The sequence below is a fragment of the Babylonia areolata genome, chromosome 5, assembly GCF_041734735.1.
Source record: "Babylonia areolata isolate BAREFJ2019XMU chromosome 5, ASM4173473v1, whole genome shotgun sequence".
NCBI classification, from domain to species: domain Eukaryota; kingdom Metazoa; phylum Mollusca; class Gastropoda; order Neogastropoda; family Buccinidae; genus Babylonia; species Babylonia areolata.
In genome coordinates, this window is record NC_134880.1 from 9,187,645 (window position 1) to 9,207,236 (window position 19,592).

General features: G+C 42.5%; 1 protein-coding gene across 1 annotated transcript; it reads right to left on the reverse strand.

Moving 5' to 3' along the window:
• Positions 1-724: 724 nt before the first annotated feature.
• LOC143282357 (uncharacterized) lies at positions 725-17,422 on the reverse strand. The gene is made up of 6 exons (XM_076587968.1): positions 17,301-17,422; positions 15,004-15,076; positions 13,028-13,150; positions 10,178-10,453; positions 6,347-6,482; positions 725-1,660 (listed from the first exon to the last, which is right to left on the reverse strand). The coding sequence occupies exons 1-6, from the start codon at positions 17,420-17,422 to the stop codon at positions 729-731; spliced, it is 1,662 nt and encodes a 553-aa protein (XP_076444083.1). The 3' UTR covers positions 725-728.
• Between the last annotated feature and the right edge of the window lie 2,170 nt (positions 17,423-19,592).

Below are 19,592 nucleotides of genomic sequence, written 5' to 3' on the forward strand. Positions count from 1 at the left end.
TGTTTTTTGTTTTGTTTTGTTTTATTTTTGGTTTGTTTTTTTGCAAATTGAGTTCACATCTCCAGGTATGTGCTTGCTTCAGATTCCATCATTTTGCTTTTGAAAATCAGGCAGCATAACATTGTTTGTCTTGGACAAGGCTGCGCTCTGGACTGAACCGTTGAGCTGAAAACAGGGAGGAAAGGAAAAAACAGAAGAGACAACTCAGTGCCTGTGTTTTGTCCACCTTCACAGGTGACAAGATATCCTGTCATCTGTTTGATTCAGAAGCCTGAAATGGAAAGTTTGCACAGTGTCAACATTGTGCCGCTGTCAACATCACTCCGCACACATGACATAACCCTAGAACTACTCACAGACACTGAGCAGCTCACACAGCAAAGGCAGACAACCATGGGGCTTCTCACAGACACTGAGCAGCTCACACAGCAAAGGCAGACAACCCTGGGGCTTCTCACAGACACTGAGCAGCTCACACAGCAAAGGCAGACAACCCTGGGGCTTCTCACAGACACTGAGCAGCTCACACAGCAAAGGCAGACAACCCTGGGGCTTCTCACAGATAACTGAGCTGCTCACACAGCAAAGGCAGACAACTCTGGGGCTTCTCACAGACACTGAGCAGCTCACACAGCAAAGGCAGACAACTCTGGGGCTTCTCACAGACACTGAGCAGCTCACACAGCAAAGGCAGACAACCCTGGGGCTTCTCACAGACACTGAGCAGCTCACACAGCAAAGGCCATTACATCCGAAGTGGTGAACTGCGACCCCAGGTCAGCGGGGCGGGGTGTGGGGGTGGAGGACACATCGGACAGCTGGTCACAGGCCGGGGCAGCGAAGGCCAGGGTGGGCCCCATCAGACCTTTGGCGCGCTCGTTCCGTTCCCGCTCCAGCCGGGTTTTCAGGGCAGACCTTCTCTTCTGCTTGGCGCCACTCAGTCTGCTCTCTGTGGTGGTGGTGGCAGTGGTGGTGGTGGTGTTCAGGTCGTTGTCATCAGTGGCAATGCTCCACTTGTCATCCACGACGTCTCTCTGTGTGGACGGTCTGTCCTCCGCGGCCCGGGCTGCACTCTTGACGCGCACGCGTGCCGGGGCACTGTGGATTTTGGACGAGGGCGTTTCCACCTCCCAGTCAGAGTCAGAGTCCGACAGCGCCGTGGACTGGCGGTGGAGGCTGAGGCGTGGCTCCAGTGGCTGAGCAGGACTGGGTCTGGGTCTGGGTCCCGGTTTGGATGTGGGTCTCACCCCACCCTGCCTGCTGCTGTAGTAGTCTGTCACCGTCGTCTCCTCTACCGGTGCCACGCCGCGGGGGCCTGATGGGCCGGTGAGTACTACGTGACGGGGGTTCGGTCCCAGCTGCGGGAGGAGGGAGGATCTGACCGGGGCCTGGTTCAGAGTCTGAGGTCGGACCGGCTGCTGAGCGCCGCTGTCACTGTGAACTACGACGGGCTGCATGCTCTGCCTCGGTGTGTGGCGGGAAGCCTCGCGTTTCAACTGCTCGATTTCCTTGTCCTTCTCTCTCACCGTCCTCTCCAAGACGGCGATCCTGCCTGACTGCTCTGACACCTCGGCGGACAAGTCCAGAATGACTTTCATCCTGGGGTCATTCCCACTGTCGTCCTCAGCCACCTTCTTTTTCGCCGTGACGCTCGTGTCACCTGTGCACAAAGACATTTCCCGGATTACATGTCCATCACCATCATGTTTTCCGGTGCCATTTCTATTGCTGCACCCTTTAGGCAGGGGTTTTCAGTGTGGGAAGGAGCCAAACTACTGCTGCACCCTTTAGACCAAAGGCAGGGGTTTTCAGTGTGGGAAGGAGCCAATCTGGAGGCAGGGGTTTTCAGTGTGGGAAGGAGCCAATCTGGAGGCAGGGGTTTTCAGTGTGGGAAGGAGCCAATCTGGAGGAGGCAGGGGTTTTCAGTGTGGGAAGGAGCCAATCTGGAGGCAGGGGTTTTCAGTGTGGGAAGGAGCCAATCTGGAGGCAGGGGTTTTCAGTGTGGGAAGGAGCCAATCTGGAGGCAGGGGTTTTCAGTGTGGGAAGGAGCCAATCTGGAGGCAGGGGTTTTCAGTGTGGGAAGGAGCCAATCTGGAGGCAGGGGTTTTCAGTGTGGGAAGGAGCCAGGGAAGGAACTACAACCAACAAGGGTACTGACGTGATCAAAACGACCGATTCATTCAAAGGAGCAGTGAGGAGACAAATATTATGACACTGCGAACATCACACACACACACACACACACACACCACAGGAATGACTGAAGCACACAGACTGACAGTAAAAAACTGCACTGACACCAGTTGTGGTTAAAAAAAAAAAAAAAAAAAAAAAAAAAAAAATATATATATATATATATATATATATATATAAATTATTATTACTACTACTACTACTACTACTACTACTACTACTACTACTACTAATGATAATGATAATAATAATAATAATAATATCAATACTGATGATGATGATAATGATAATATCAATAAAAATGTGAATTTGTACTGTGCCCATTCTTTTAAAAGGGCTCTGGGCACATTAAGAAAAAAAAAAAAAATCAGACATATCAAATACTCTGACAGAACCTGAACTTCATAACAACAACAACAACAACAACAACAATAACAACAACAACAATAATAATAATAATAATAATAATAATGTAAATTTATAATATAGCACCCATTCTTTAAATAGGGCTTTAAGCACTTTACTAACAACAACAAAAAAAAAGAAAAAAAAAGAAAACCAAAACAAAAGAAAGAAAGAAAGAAAGAAAACAAACAGAAATATCCAATGTTCCACTGACACTAACATCCTGAACAATGTTATTCTTAATGTGAATTTGTACAGCCCTTATTGTTTATGATAGGGTTCTGGGAGACTGAATAAACAAAAAAACCAAACCAACAAGTATGCCTTTAACATAACTATGGAATATAACAAGTTTGTGGAAAAATGGGCACTTTATAACTGTTTGATACAAGATTAAGCTTTTCAATGATACCTTGGAACTTTGACATTGAACATATATTGTTTTGTTGTTATAGATTTGTCAATTCTTAGAACTTAATTATATGCCTACCCTATACTCTCTAATACACAAAACATATAAATTCTGTATCTGTAAACCTTTGTCTGAATAAAAAATGTTTAAAAAAAAAAAAACAAAAAAAAAACCCAAACCAAACCAAACCAAACCAACCAACCAAACAAACCCCCCCAACCCCCCCCACCCCCCACCCCCACCCCACAGACACCCAAGCCAAGGCATATCAGACTACTCACACTACCAGAGTGATACAGTCCTGAACATAATGAGGATGATAATAATGATGATGATAATGATAATGGTACTACTACTACTACTACTACTACTACTGATGATGATGATGATGATGATGCTAATACAACTACTGCTGCTAACAATAATAATAACAAGAACAATAATTATGATAATGATAACAACAACAACAACAACAACGATGATGATGATGATGATGATGATGATGATAATAATAATAATAATGACACCAACAAGTGGTTTTTAATACCACCTATTTTTAAATAGGACTATAGTTAAAAAAACAAAAACAAAAAATCAAAACAAAACAAAACAAAACAAAACAAACAAACAAAAACCCCCCACCTACATCGAACATTCTACCAACACTAACAAAAACCAAATACTTAGTGAATTTTTCCACCCAAACCAAACCAGGCACTCCTGCCAACACTAATTGACATTCCACTATTTTAATGTGCAGGCAATTGCTCGAATACACAAATACGAAACAAACGAATACACAACTTTTATTGTCTATATTTTGTTTGGTAAAGAGATTTTCTTTTTGGCAGCAGCACATGTCCAACATAAAAAGAAAACAACAAACAAATCTTCTTCTTCTTCTTCTGCGTTCGTGGGCTGCAACACCCACATTCACTCGTATATACGCGAGTGGGCTTTTACATGTATGACCATTTTTAACCCGCCATGTAGGCAGCCATACTCCGCTTTCGGGGGTAACAAATAAATAAAATGAATTAAAAAAATAAATAAATAAAAAGATAATCTGAACGGCACCAAATGGAAATACATGTAGCTATATACAAATATATAGATTATTGGAATTCTCATGCCTCTCCATGTCAGTCTGCCAAGCCACACTGCACATTTTCCGTTCAAATCTACCAATGTTTTACTTCTTTTCCTTTTTTTTTTCTTTTTTTTTTCATGGCTTTCCGGCTTGGATATTTTACAAACCGAAACTCCAACCAGTTGTTGAAAACGCTACATGGACACCAACAAACAGACTTCTTCTTCTTCTGCGTTCACTCGTATGCACATGAGTGGGCTTTTTCATGTATGACCGTTTTTACCCCGCCATGTAGGCAGCCATACTCCGTTTACGGGGGTGTGCATGCTGGGTATGTCCTTGTTTCCATAACCCACCGAACACTGACATGGATTACAGGATCTTTAATGTGCGTATTTGATCTTCTGCTTGCATATACAAACGAAGGGGGTTCAGGCACTAGCAGGTCTGCACATACGTTGACCTGGGAGATCGTAAAAATCTCCACCCTTTACCCACCAGGCGCCGTCACCGTGATTCGAACCCGGGACCCTCAGATTGACAGTCCAACGCTTTAACCACTCGGCTATTGCGCCCGTCCAACAAGCAGACAAAAGAGGGAGGGAAGGACATTGGAGACTGTTTCATTTCGAAGTCTAGTTGACTCACAGGGCAAAATATATGAGGTGTGGTAAGAGTTCACCGATGGAGCTCCATTGCTGTCAGCTTTGTGGTGATGGGGTGTGGCTTGTTGTCATTTCTTTTGCTGTTTATGCTGTACCATCCGGTGTGTGTGCATGTGTGTGTGTGTGTGTGTGTGTATCTGTGTGTCTGTGTGACTGTGTATGTGTTCGTGTGTCTGTGTGTGTATGCGTGTGCATGTGTGTGTACATGTTTGTGTCATGTGTGTTTGTGTGTGTGGTGTGCATATGTGTGTGCATGTGTGTGTGTGCATGTTTGTGTGTGTGTGTGCATGTGTGTGTGTGCATGTTTGTGTGTGTGTGTGCATGTTTGTGTCATGTGTGTGTGTGTGTGTGTGCGCGCTCATGTGTGTCTAAGAAGACAGCACAAAGTGAAATGGATTCAATTTCAGCCATGCAGGGGAGGTAAGCCAACACCTTGCATTAAAACAGCATCCTTGGTGTTTCATCTGCATGCAGAAATTCAGAAAATTTGTGAAATGTGTATAAAAGGGCTGATCGCGAGATATGATAAATGTAATGGCTCCCAATACAGAATGTGTAAAATTGCAAACTGTCAGGTACAACAAATATAATTCCTCCAAATACAGAATGTGTAAAAATGCTAACTGTCAGATACGACAAATGTAATGGCTCCTAACAAAGAATGTGTAAAAATGCTGTCAGATACAACAAATGTAATTCCTCCAAATACAGAATGTGTAAAATTGCCAACTGTCAGATATGATGAATGTAATTCCTCCTTACACAGAATGCGTAAAAATACTAATTGTCAGACACGACTAATGTAATTCCTCCTAGTGTGTAAAAATACTAACAGTCAGATACGATGAATGCAATTCCTCCTGATACAGAATGTGTAAAAATGCTAACTGTCAGATATGATGAATGTAATTCCTGCTATCACAGAATGCGTACAAATACTAATTGTCAGACACGACTAATGTAATTCCTCCTAACACAGAATGCGTACAAATACTAATTGTCAGACATGACTAATGTAATTCCTCCTAACACAGAGTGTGTAAAAATGCTAACTGTCAGATACGATGAACATGATGTCTCCAAACAAAGAGCATGTAAAAACGCTGACTGTCAGACATGCTGACACAGAATGTGTGGAAAAAAAAAAAAAGGGCTAACTATCGGATATGACATGACAACTCCAAAATACAGAACACATAAAACGGCTAACTGCCAGTAATGGTAAGCGTGACAATACACATCCAAACGCCCCCCACTCCCCCTATCCTCCACCATAGTAAAAAAAAAAAAAAAGAAAAAAAAAAGCCAACGCAAGTTATTCACCGTCAACAGACAGACACACTCTTCATGAAACCAAACACACACACACACACACACACACACACACATCCAGCGCCGAGTTATTCACCGTCAACAGACAGACGCACTCTTCGTGAAACCACACACGCACACAAACACGCGCGCGCGCGCGTGCGCACACACACACACACACACACACACACATCCAGCGCCAAGTTCTTCACCGTCAACAGACAAACAGATGCACTCTCCGTCAAACCCAAGCTCTCCAGCAACCCTCACCTTGCCCGGAGTGAAGAAGCTGCTCCTGCAAGTCCGCATTGCGCTCTTTGAGTTCCAGCTGAGCTATGGAGGACTCCTGCCTGGCCTCGCTCAGCTGAGCTGTCAGTGTCTTGATCTTCCGTTTCAAGCGCGCTCTCTGCGGAGGATAGCAGCAGAAATCATGGTTACCGGCAGCCTTCAAAATGACCCTGCCAGCTGGCGGCCCTGCATGGCCACACAAACTGCTTTTGTACAGAGCTGTTAACATTCAAGTTATAAACAAACAAAAAAAAAGGGGAAAAAAAAAAGGAAAAAAAAAGAAGAAAAAACCCAAGGTGTATGGGAAACTCAAATGTATGCTTTGATGTGTATACAAAAGACAGGTATGTGGAAAATGCAGGTGCATGCAAAAGACAAGAATATGCAAAAGACAGGTGTGTGTGTGTGTGTGCAAAAGAAAGATAGTTTGCAAAGATAGGTGTATGCAAGAGAAAGCTGTAGGTGGAAAAGACAGGTATATGTTATAGACAGGAGTGAGCAAAAGACAGGTGTATGCAAAGGATAGGTGTATGCAAAAAAAAAGAAGAACTATGCAAAGATAGGTGTGTGCAAAAGATGTGCGTGCAAAGACAGGTGCATGCAAAACACAGGTCCATGTAAAGGAAATGAAAGTGTGTGCAAAAGATAGGTGTGTGGAAAATCAGGCGCTTGTATGCAAAAAGACGGGCATGTGCAAAAGACAAGTGTGTGGACAAAGCAGGTGCGTGCAAATGAAAGGTGTGTGCAAAAGACAGGTGTATGGACAAAGCAGGTGTGTGCAAATGAAAGGTGTGTGTGCAAAAGACAGGTGTATGGACAAAGCAGGTGTGTGCAAATGAAAGGTGTGTGCAAAAGACAGGTGTATGGACAAAGCAGGTGTATGCAAATGAAAGGTGTGTGCAAAAGACAAGTGTGTGGACAAAGCAGGTGTATGCAAATGAAAGGTGTGTGCAAAAGACAGGTGTATGGACAAAGCAGGTGTATGCAAATGAAAGGTGTGTGCAAAAGACAGGTGTATGGACAAAGCAGGTGTGTGCAAATGAAAGGTGTGTGCGCAAAAGACAGGTGTATGGACAAAGCAGGTGTATGCAAATGAAAGGTGTGTGCAAAAGACAGGTGTGTGGACAAAGCAGGTGTATGCAAATGAAAGGTGTGTGCAAAAGACAGGTGTATGGACAAAGCAGGTGTGTGCAAATGACAGATAGGTGTTTGCAATGTACAAGGCTGTGTGGGCAAGCAAAGGTGCAGGAATGCTGGTGCCAAGAGCGGCATGTCATCCCCAGTTCTGAATCAAGGATCAAGAATATCTTATTATGTCTTTTGCATGCACCTCCTCGTGTCAATACAAGAACCAATGGTGACTGTTCTTTCCTCTCTGCTGCTCCTCCTATCTGGAACAATCTTCCTCGTCATATCCGTGCATCTGAGTCTATCTCTGCTCTTCGCTTTTCACTGAAAACTCATCTTTTTTAAAACCTATCTATAAACACTCGCAGCTTCCTTCTTCTCCAGCACAACCCATGTCAGCTCAGTTTGGCTGCAGGAAGAGTGGGAGAGGGAGAGTGGGGGGGAAGGGGGGTTTTGAGAGAAAGAGTGGCCATGAATGATTTATGTAACTTTTAATATTTTCTTTCATGTAAAGCGCCCTGAGCTCTTAGAGAGAAAGGGCGCTATACGATATCAATGTACATTATTATTATTATTATTGTTGTTATTATTATTGTTATCATTGTTATTGATTATTATTATTATTGTTGTACATTATTATTACTAATATTATAATTACTATTATTATAATAATTATTATTATTATTACTATTATTATTACTGTTGTTATTATCATTATTGTTGTTATCGTTGTTATTGATTATTATTATTATTATTGTTGTTGTTGTTGTTGTTGTTATAATCATCATTATTATTAGTATCATTATTATCATTACCATAATTATTCATCCTCTGGACCCTGTATGGGCACAGATGATACACAGTAACATCATCCATCTTGTACACCAAAATATTAAAACGCAAACATTAACAATGAAAGAAATGACAAAAAAAAAAAGAAAAAAAAAAAGAGATAAACAACAACCACAACCATATCATTTCGTAATCTTTCCCATTTTTATGAATTTCCCACACTTTCATACACACTCCCTTCCCTGCTTTCAGCAAATTGCAAAAAAAATCAAAAACTGATTTTGGATTCAAATATCTCTTTAGAATTAACTCATTTCAAACGATCTGCTAATTTGGGGATAAAAAGCAATCCATCTCCAATCACATCTACATAGTACTTGTCACAAGTTTTCGATTCACGATGAACATCATAACACCTGTCAGAGTTGTTTAACAGGTAATTTATAACCACTACACAGTTTCTTACCACTGCACCTGAACCGGATTAATGATAAGACACAACAATCAGGCAGATTGGAAATATACTTTTCTCTCCCAAAATCACCTTTTAAGATCCCATGAAATGAAAATTTGTTACTATTTTCAAAGGGAATACCCCACATCTAAAAATATATGAGTAACTGATTTGAAATTCCTGTTTCACTTTTAAACAGAAGCTATTTTTTTGTTGATTTAAAAAAAAAAAATGACTGCAAGTCCTAAACACAGTCAAATCCAGTTTCTGTTCATATTTTTCTTTACAACTTAATCACAGTGATGCAAAAATTTCTTCTTTACATAGCTCAAACAAAATACCATATCGCTTCAAGCCCATTTGTAAATATGACTTGTAGGCTTGTTTTCATTTTTCCCTTCTTTTTCTTTCATAAAAACAAAAACAAAAAAAAGTTTTCATATTAAGCGTCCAAGGTTGTTCCTTTACATGAATTTCTTTGTATTTGATAACGGCAATGTGTGTGCGTTTTTTGTTTTTTTTAAAATATCTATTAAGACTTCTTGCAATAGCACATATTCTTGAAGCTCTATCAGTCTATGCGCTTCACACTTGCACAGTGTAAATTGTCCTGTGATGACTTTAAAAAAAAAAAAAAAAAAAAAAAAAAAAAAAATTGCTGTTGTTGTTGATTTTTTTTTTTTTTTTTATTAAAAGAAAAGAACATGCATTAATTACAAGAGAGAGAGAGAGAGAGAGAGAGAGAGAGAGAGACAGAGACAGAGAGACAGAGATGAGAGACAGAGAGAGAGAGACAGAGACAGAGACACAAAGAGAGAGAGAGAGAGAGAGAGAGAGAGAGAGAGAGAGATCAAAACGTAGTGCAGCCTTCCCAGACGGATTGCTGTGTTCTGTCAATCAGCACTGGACGCGGAGTTGCTCAAGTTGGTTCGTCCGTTAATTCTGATCATCCCCAACCACCTCCCACCCCTCCTCCACTGACCATCCTCTCACACACCCACACCCAACACACCCCAACAACTATATTCCTGCTGCCCCCAACCCACCCACCCCCTCACCCTGCCCCACCCCCTCCCACCAATCCCAGTAAATGTCTACATCTTTTAATCCATGTATCAGTCTATGAGAGTAAACAGACATTATGATAAAATCAAATCATTGGTAACCCAGGAAAATTCAAGAACCCTGTATATTTGCTGACATTACCGAACAGACGACATGACAAGACTGCAGCATGCGCTCAACATCGAGTCTCGTAATGCTATCGAATGAAAGAAAAAGTGACTCTACCCCCCCCCACCCCACCCCCGCCGCCCCCCTCCATTCCCCTCTTCAGCTCCCAACCCCCACCCCACACCCCTTAAACTACACCCCCTCCCCCCCCCTCCCACACACACACCCTCCCCCCCGCCTCCTCCTCCACCCTCCAGTTTTCGCACCGTTTTCTTCCACTCCTCCTCTGCTGCTGCACTCTGCCTCTCCATCTGCAGGATGTAGGAGTCCTTGGCGCCGAGGGTCTGTTGCAGATGGGTGGCTGATGGCGGCGCCGCTCCCCCATCGTCCGGCGCTCTTCCCTCGTCCCCTGGGGGGTCCTCCCCCGCCTGGGCTGCTGCTTCTCCTCCTGCTGCTGCCGCTGAGACCGCTTCCTGGAGGCGCTCCTCCAAGGCTTGGATGCGGTCCTGCAGGTCCAGCTTCTGGCTCTCACTCTCGTTCAGCTGTGGGAACACGAGACGCAAGCCATACGTTATGTTATACTAGTCCCTGAGAGAGATTTTTGTCGACATGTTTGCCTGAATTTAGAAAGTAAATAAATGGCCACACACGTAAAAGGACAGGTGCAGTAACCAAGTGGTTAAAATGTTGGACTTTCAATCTGAGGGTCCCGGGTTCGAATCACGGTAACGGTGCCTGGTGGGTAAAGGGTGGAGATTTTTCCAGTCTCACAGGTCAACATATGTGCAGACCTGCTAGTGCCTCAGGCACACCCTCCGTGTGTATACGCAAGCAGAAGATCAAATACGCACGTTAAAGATCCTGTAATCCATGACAACGTTCGGTGGGTTTTGGAAACAAAGAACATACCAAGCATGCACAGCCCTGAAAGCGGAGTATGGCTGCCTACATGGCGGGGTAAAAATGGTCATACATGTAGAAGTCCACTCATGTACATATGAGTGAACGTGGGAGTTGCAGCCCACAAACGAAGAAGAAGAAGAAAGCAAATAAATGAAACAATGGTGACATTAAACATGATAAGCTGAAAAAATAAAAAGGTGAATTAAAAAAAAAAAAAATCATTCATAAACCAACACACAGCGATCATGTGTATCACCTGTCAGATATAGATATAGAAAGACTGAAATAATACACATCTGGCATACACACACACACACGCACACACACACACACACACACACACACACACACACACACACACACACACACAACATCCTCCCCCTCCTAACCGCGGAAAAAGTCCAACCTGAAATCAAACTGACATGGACAGACAGGCTGATAACTAGACAGACAGACAGACAGACAGACAGACCGAAGAATGCGCACACAAAACAATGGAACACTATGCCGCCCACCCCACACATACGCCCCATCCACACCTACAACTCCCCCATCCCACCCTCATCCCACCACTAAAAAAAAGAAAACAAAACAAAAACCACTCTTCTGTGCTTTTGGTTTTTGTTTACACCTACATTTGCTTGTACATCTGCCGACCGGCAGACTGACACAAGTTCAGATGTTTAGGATGCCATGGTGGCAGAATGGTTAACTCACTCAGTACGGCCAGTCCTCTCTTCTCCTCTACACAGACCCCTCGGATGTCCAGTGGGTGTCTCAATGACCCAACCTTTAGCTTCTGTCGTCAGAACTGTGGTATTCTTTGTCAATATTCACCTCTTCAGTATAAGAGCGTTCCGCTTGCAATATTTTGATGATGGTAATTGGGATGAAACGCTGTTAACGTCGTCTCTTTCGCTGTTCGTATGGAGAGAGTTAAGACGCTCAGCTGCCAATACAGAGGGTCTATGAAGGGCTGGGTTCGAGTCCCGCTGTCACACTTTCTCCCAAGTTTGACCGGAAAATCAACCTGAGCGTCTAATCATTTGGATCAGACCATAAACCAAAGTCCCGTGTGCTGCAAGCACTTGGCACTCTCAAAGTTTGAGTTTTCAGTTTCAGTAGCTCAAGGAGGCGTCACCGCGTTCGGATAAGTCCATATATGCTACACCACATCTGCCAAGCAGATGCCTGACCAGCAGCATAACCCAACGTGCTTAGTCAGGCCTTGAGAAAAAAATAAAATAAAATAAAACTAAAGAAAATAAAAGAAAAGAAAAGAAAAGAAAAAGAAAAATTGTAAATAAATAAATAAATAAATAATAGATAAATACATAAAAAAAAGAACTACTACTACTAATAATAATATTTATAAGGCACAAAAACTTAATGAAGCCAACTATAAGCGTACAAAAAAAAAAAAAAAAAAAAAAAAAAAAAAAAAAATAAATAAAATTAAATAAAAAGAACCCATGGCAACAAGAGTATCTGTCCTCTGTCTAAATTCTGTTTAAGAAATCCATTCCGTAATGCACAGCAATATAAATGCATGCATCCAAGGCCTGACCAAGCGGGATGAGTTATGCTGCTGGTCAGGCATCTGCCTAGCAGAAGTGATGTTGCTCCCATGGAGTTGTCCGAACGCAGTGACAGCTCCTTGAGAAACTGAAACTGAAACTCCAAATGGAGGAGTGAACAAGAACCTTAATCCATTTGGGAAATAAAGCAAAAACAATTTAGAAATATCATTAAAAAAATATCTTAAAAAAAAGAATCGATAAATCCTATTTCATCCCAAGTAAAATTGGGTAATGTCATGCACCAGACCAGGTGCTGAGGGTTGAAAGAGAGTTAAATCAGAGAAATAATTTGAAAACTTTTTGGTTTTTTGAATGTGTTGATGTAAAAATTTGATGAGAGTTTGTGTGTGTTTGTGTGTTTTTGTATGTGTATGTGTGTGTGTGTGTGTGTGTGTGTGTGTATGTGTGCATGCGTGCATGACTGTGAAGGTTTGTGTGTGTGATGTGTGTTTGTGTGTACTTTGATTTTCCTGTCAAACCGGGATTCGAACCCAGTCTCTCAAGAACGCCCGTTCCAGCAGACGAGTGTCTTAACCTTTCTGCCACCTTCCTTCCCCTTGATAACAAAACAAAAAATAATTAAAAAAAAAAAGAAAAAAAAAAAAAGAAGCAAACTCTGTGCCAGATTCCAACCTCTTTCTGCAGCTGCGTCACTTTCAGTTCCAGATCAGATGGGGGCAGAGCGACACGGTCCACCCTGTCTGTACTGGCAGCAGCCCCCGGGGATTCCGGCACTGTTGCTGGGGCTGGTAGGGGCTGGGAGCATGTGAGAAAAGAACAATGAAAAGAATGGCTAGTCATGAGTCATGATCATAATTATTCATTATAATATCATAACAAAAAAACAACAACAACAATAACAAAATTATAATATCATAACAAAACAACAACAACAATAACAACAACAACAAAAACAGTATGTGAGAAAAGAATGAAAAAAAAGAATAAGTTGTCAGCATTATGCATAAATAGCAAAAAGAAAAAAAGAAAAAGAAAAAATAAGAGAAAATATATTGATAGATACTAGACAGACAGACAGACAGACAGACAGATAGATAGATACATACATAGATAGATAGATAGAGAGAGAGAGAGAGAGAGAGAGAGAGAGAGAGAGAGATACTCAGACAAATAGACTGATAGACAGACAGACATATAGACAGACTGGCAGACAGATAGATTGATAGAATTATAGTTTATACACAGAAAGACACAGCAGACAGACAGACAATAGCACAAACACACACACACACACATGCACACACACACACACACACACACACACACACACACATGCACACACACACACTCACACACCCACACACCACACACACACATACATCATTACATGCACACACACACACACACTCACACACCACACACACACATACATCATTACATGCACACACACACACACAAGCACACACACACACACACACACACACACACACACACACACACACACACACACACACACACATGCACACACACACACACTCACACACCCACACACCACACACACACACATACATCATTACATGCACACACACACACACTCACACACCCACACACCACACACACACATACATCATTACACACACACACACACACACACACACACACACACACACCACACACACACAGTTAACAGTTTAATTCATCGATTCAACTTGAATGCCCTTCAAACTAAATTTTGCAAAAATATACAGTGTCTTACTGAAAAGAAGTAAATGTCTACCGCATACTTGTCCTGTGTCCAAAAACAAAACAACTGATCTTTCAAAAACTAGCTGACCAGTTTCCACCAAACACATATCTTTGTCCTTGGGAGAGGTTTTGAATGATTATTCATTACTTCCAAAAAAAAATCTGAATGTTTGATTCAAAATCCAGCTGGTATAGATCTACCTTTGACTGATCATGTTTTTGTTATCATAAGCATGGTTGTTTTTTTTTTTTTTTTTTTAACTGATATATAGCTGTTTAATTCATGTTATAGTTCACTGTTTGTTTGTCCAGTCCTTCGTAGCTCTTCCTTTTCCACTAGTCTGTCACTTCAGTCATTCCACCACCTCTTCCCATGTGCACCATTGCCTCATCTCCCATGCGCACACACATACTTTTTGTTGTTGTCTAATATCACTGAACAGTGAATAGACGTGAAACTAAAGAAAGAACACACACACACACACACACACACACACACAAACACAAACATGCAAGCACACACAAACATGCACACACACATGCGCATACACACATTCACACACACATGCACACACACATGCACACACCACACAGACACACACAAACACACATACATCATTACATGTACATACACATACAAACTCACACACACACTCATGCACATACACTCACACACACACACACACACACACACACACACACACACACACACACACACACACACACACACACACACACTCACACACACATAAAGCTATAGTCTGACACAAATACAGGCAAGAAAGGCAAAGTGAGAATCTGTGAAAGCTACAATTGGCACAGATCTTGTGTGTGTGTGTGTGTGTGTGTGTGTGTGTGTGTGTGTGTGTGTGTGTGTGTGTGTGACTAGATTTCTGTCATACCATCACAACTGCAGGAGCCACTGTCTCTTCACCAACATAAGCAGTGTCTGGCATGTTTGGATTTGGAACAGTCCTGGGGGAAAAAAAACATAGACATGATGATGAACTGTCACTAGGCATTTCCTGTAAAACTTCACTTTCATGGATACATCTTTGCACAAATGTGTGGGAGAGGAGATGCTCCAGACATTTACATTGATGGAGTGATGGCCTAGAGGTAACGCGTCCGCCTAGGAAGCGAGAGAGAATCTGAGCGCGCTAGTTCGAATCACGGCTCAGCCGCCAATATTTTCTCCCCCTCCACTAGACCTTGAGTGGTGGTCTGGACGCTAGTCATTCAGATGAGATAATAAACTGAGGTCCCGTGTGCAGCATGCACTTAGTGCACGTAAAAGAACCCATGGCAACACAAGGGTTGTTCCTGGCAAAATTCTGTAGAAAAATCCACTTCGATAGGAAAAACAAATAAAACTGCATGCAGGAAAAAAAAAAAAAAGAAAAAAAAGTGGCGCTGTAGTATAGCGACGCGCTCTCCCTGGGGAGAGCAGCCCGAATTTCACACAGAGAAATCTGTTGTGACAAAAAGAAATACAAATACAAATAAGAAAGTGCGTTCTGTACTCACTTTAAATGACGGCACCCAACCCCTCCAGCCACACCACCATCTTCGAAGCATGACCACAGCCCTAAACAACTTGATCTTACGGGCACAAATGAACACCACTGAAGTGACTCAGCAGCAGAGCAGTACAGGCTCTCCTGTGATGTGTGGCCTCCTGGCGACCTAACATCGATGATTCCCAGTGGACTGACAATGCTAAGACTGCCACAGATGAACCCGGGTGTGGGAATGTAAGGGGGATTCGGAATGAGCGGCGTGGGATTAATGCCACAGAAATGGTGCAGATGAAGGGGCAGCACAAAAACAAAAAAACTAAAAAAGAAGAAGAAAAAAAAAAAAAAAGAAAAAAAGAAGAAAAAAACAATCAAACAAACAGAAAAACAACTGAAGGGCACCAGCCAATAGGTGGCTAAACTCGGCCTGCATTAAGGGACTCCACAAAACAAGGATAACTGATGGAGGAACTGTCTAACTCTGATGATTTATTTCAGAGAAGTGCTCTTCCTAGTCGGTCAGAAAGCAAGCAATGGCAGGCCAGTAAAATGACCTTCTGCATGGTTTCTGAGATGCAGATACATATATCTAATGTGTACCCACCTGTCATTCAATATTAATCATGTGGAAACCTTTTTTTGTTTTTTCCTTCTTATTTTTCTATTTCTTTTTATAAAAATTATTATTATCTTTTTTTTTAATTTTTTTTTTTTTTTTTTTTTTACATAGAATCACAGATTAGCAAGATCTGCTTCCAAATGATGGACAGCAAAGTTCAGTTTCAGTTTTGATGAATTGTCAAAGCATGTAGACTGATTCATGTATATAAGCTACACCACATCTGTTATTGGGGGGGAAAATGAACATATACCTGACGGTACCTGACGGGCACAATAGCCAAGTGCTTAAAGCGTTGGACTTTCAATCTGAGGGTCCCGGGTTCGAATCTCGGTAATGGCGCCTGGTGGGTAAAGGGTGGAGATTTTTCCGATCTCCTAGATCAACATATGTGCAGACCCGTTAGTGCCTGATCCCCCTTTGTGTGTATACGCATGCAGAAAATGTAATATGCACGTTAAAGATCCTGTAATCCATGTAAGTGTTTGGTGGGTTATAGAGACACGAAAATACCCTGCATGCATGAACCATGACAGAAACATCAGCAAGATGATGCTGGTCATGTAACGGAAAGAAAGAAAAGAAAGACCTTTGTAATTATAAACCCAATGTGCTGATCACGCCCTGAAAGCCTACAGCACGTTCATGTAAAACACTACCTTCACAAAAAGAAGACAAAATAAACAAACAAGTGGATGCATAAAAATAGAACAACGTGTAAGATACTTAAAACACAAATGGGTAAGAAGCACACACACACAAACACAAACACACACAAAATACAGACAGACAGACAGACAGACACACACACACACACACACACACACACACACACACACGCCCGACATGCGTAGCCTCCGACGCATTCTGAACATCACCTGGCAGGACAAGGTCCCAAACAACACTGTCCTGGAAAGAGCTGGATGCACCAGCATGTACACACTGCTGAAACAGACACACACACACACACACACACACACACACACACACACACACACACACACACACACACACACACACACTTTTTATCGTTGCAAAAGGTATTGCAACGCACAAGACTGACCGAGCTAAAGTCTTTTTGTTCGATGCTGTCACCATCTCTTTCTTCACTGGAGGAGCGCTGTCGTTGTTTACAGCAGTCTTGTTGTCGATGTTTTTCACCTGACTGCTTGATCCAGACCCCATGGCTGCGAGTTCCTCCGTCAAAGTTTGCAGGTTCCGTCCGTCTGTTCACCCCACGTTAGAAAAATGCATCGCCATTTTTGTCGGCCCGTAAACAACACTGACCCGTAACTCTTGTGCTTGGCGATGGTCTGGTGTGAGTGGTCTCCCCTAGATCGTTCTGCGGTTTCTCTCGTTTCAGACTGATGATAACATTTGGCATTTTATTTTATGTCATTTTATTTTTTCCCATTTGTATTATCACCCCTTTTGTTTCTTTTGTTTAAAATATCTTCGCTCTTCCTTTGTGGCCGTTATCCTGTTATTGTCATGTTTCCTTGTTTCTCTATGACTCAAAGGAGTTAATGGGAACTGATAAACTCATTGTCATTCTCTCTCTCTCTCTCTCTCTCTCTCTCTCTCTCTCTCTCTCTCTCTCTCTCTCTCTCTCCCCTTTTCAGTCTGGCTGCCTCTTTCTGTTTCTCCCTCCTCCATCCTTCTCTCTTCAAACATGACTCATGTGACTTTTGATGATCAAAAATATGTATGTATCTGGATCAACTGATTTGCACTGAAAAATGCAGGTGTGTTTTTCACGGCAGTGCCAGTGATATGCGTGTTTATTCTTGTGCAGTGTTTATGTTTCCCCTGATTATTTAAAGAAAGAAAGAAATTTAAAAAAACCCCAAAAAACCCAACCTTGTTCGCTCCGTTTGAGAGAGAGAAAGAGAGCCGGAGAGACGGAGAGAGAGAGAGAGAGAGACGGAGAGAGAGAGAGAGAGAGAGAGAGAGAGAGAGAGAGAGAGAGAGAGAGAGAGAGAGACCGTGACAGCCTGACCCGGGACCGCAGACGGACAGACAGACTGAGACAGACAGACAGACATCGGAGACACCGGCAGTGAGAGAAAGAGACAGAACCGGAGAGACAGAGACAGACTCCACACACACACACACACACACACACACACACACACACACAGAGAGAGAGAGAGAGAGAGAGAGAGAGAGAGAGAGAGAGAGAGAGAGAGAGAGAGATCAAGTTCAAACGCGGATTCAACTGACTAGTGTTTCGAGTTTTCAGTTTCGTTTTCTCACCGCGTAGGTGTCACTGCGTTCAGTTCAGACAACTCAATCCATATACGCTACAACACATCTGCCACTGAGGCAGGTCAGTGTTGCTTGACCACGGCTGAGCAGCATGATAACTGACCCAGCGCGGCTGCGGCACCGGCTAACTTCAGAGTCAGGCCTTGAGTGTAGGCAAACTTGATATGTTTTACACTACCTATCAGAGACTAGGATTTTTTCTTCAGAATTTTGCCAGTGGGTAACACCCTCGATGCCATGGCTGGGTTCTTTTGTAGACGTGCGCTATATGTGTGTGCTGACACACGGGACCTCGGTTTATCGTCACTGAATCTCATCGGACGGAACTGACTTCAGTGACGGACAGGGGAGCAAATCACTGGCATTTGCATTGCACTGACTCAACGCAAGAGAACAAAAGTTATCGACCTTGGAGGGCGAACGTCACGTGTTTGTTTCTTTCCGTCAGCATGGGCTTGTCAATTTCGTCTTCTTCTTCGTCATCTCTTTCTTCTTTATGTTATAATAAAAGAAGATGTAATGGATAGTGTGTGTTTCACAGTGTGTGTGTGTGTGTGTGTGTGTGTGTGTGTGTGTGTGTGTGTGTGTGTGTGTGTGTGTGTGTGTGTGTGTGTGTGTGTGTGTGTGTATCAGTCTGTCCGTCTGTCTCTGTATGTGAGTAAGTAAGTGCAGGTGTGTATATGTGTTTTTTGTGTGTACGTACGAGCGTACATGCACATGTGTGTGTGTGTGTGTGTGTGTGTGTGTGTGTGTGTGTGGTGTGTGTGTGTGTGTGTGTGTGTGTTTGTCTCTATGTATGTGTGTGAGTCTTAGTGTGTGTGCACATGTTCGTTTGAAATCGTTAGAAAGATAAGATAAGAAATATAAGGAAAGAAGAATTAGCCGCGTGCAGTGATGTGGTTTACAATTTTGTTTTGTGTAGTCTGTTTTACGATTGCAATTGAGATAAATATCTACCTGTGATAATTTTTTGGGGGCCGAACCCGTTTCTCTTTGAATGTATAAAATAAAATAAAATAAAATAAGATAAAATGAAATAAATTAAAATAAAATTGCACCAAGGTAAATGTGGCGTATTCCCATGTTC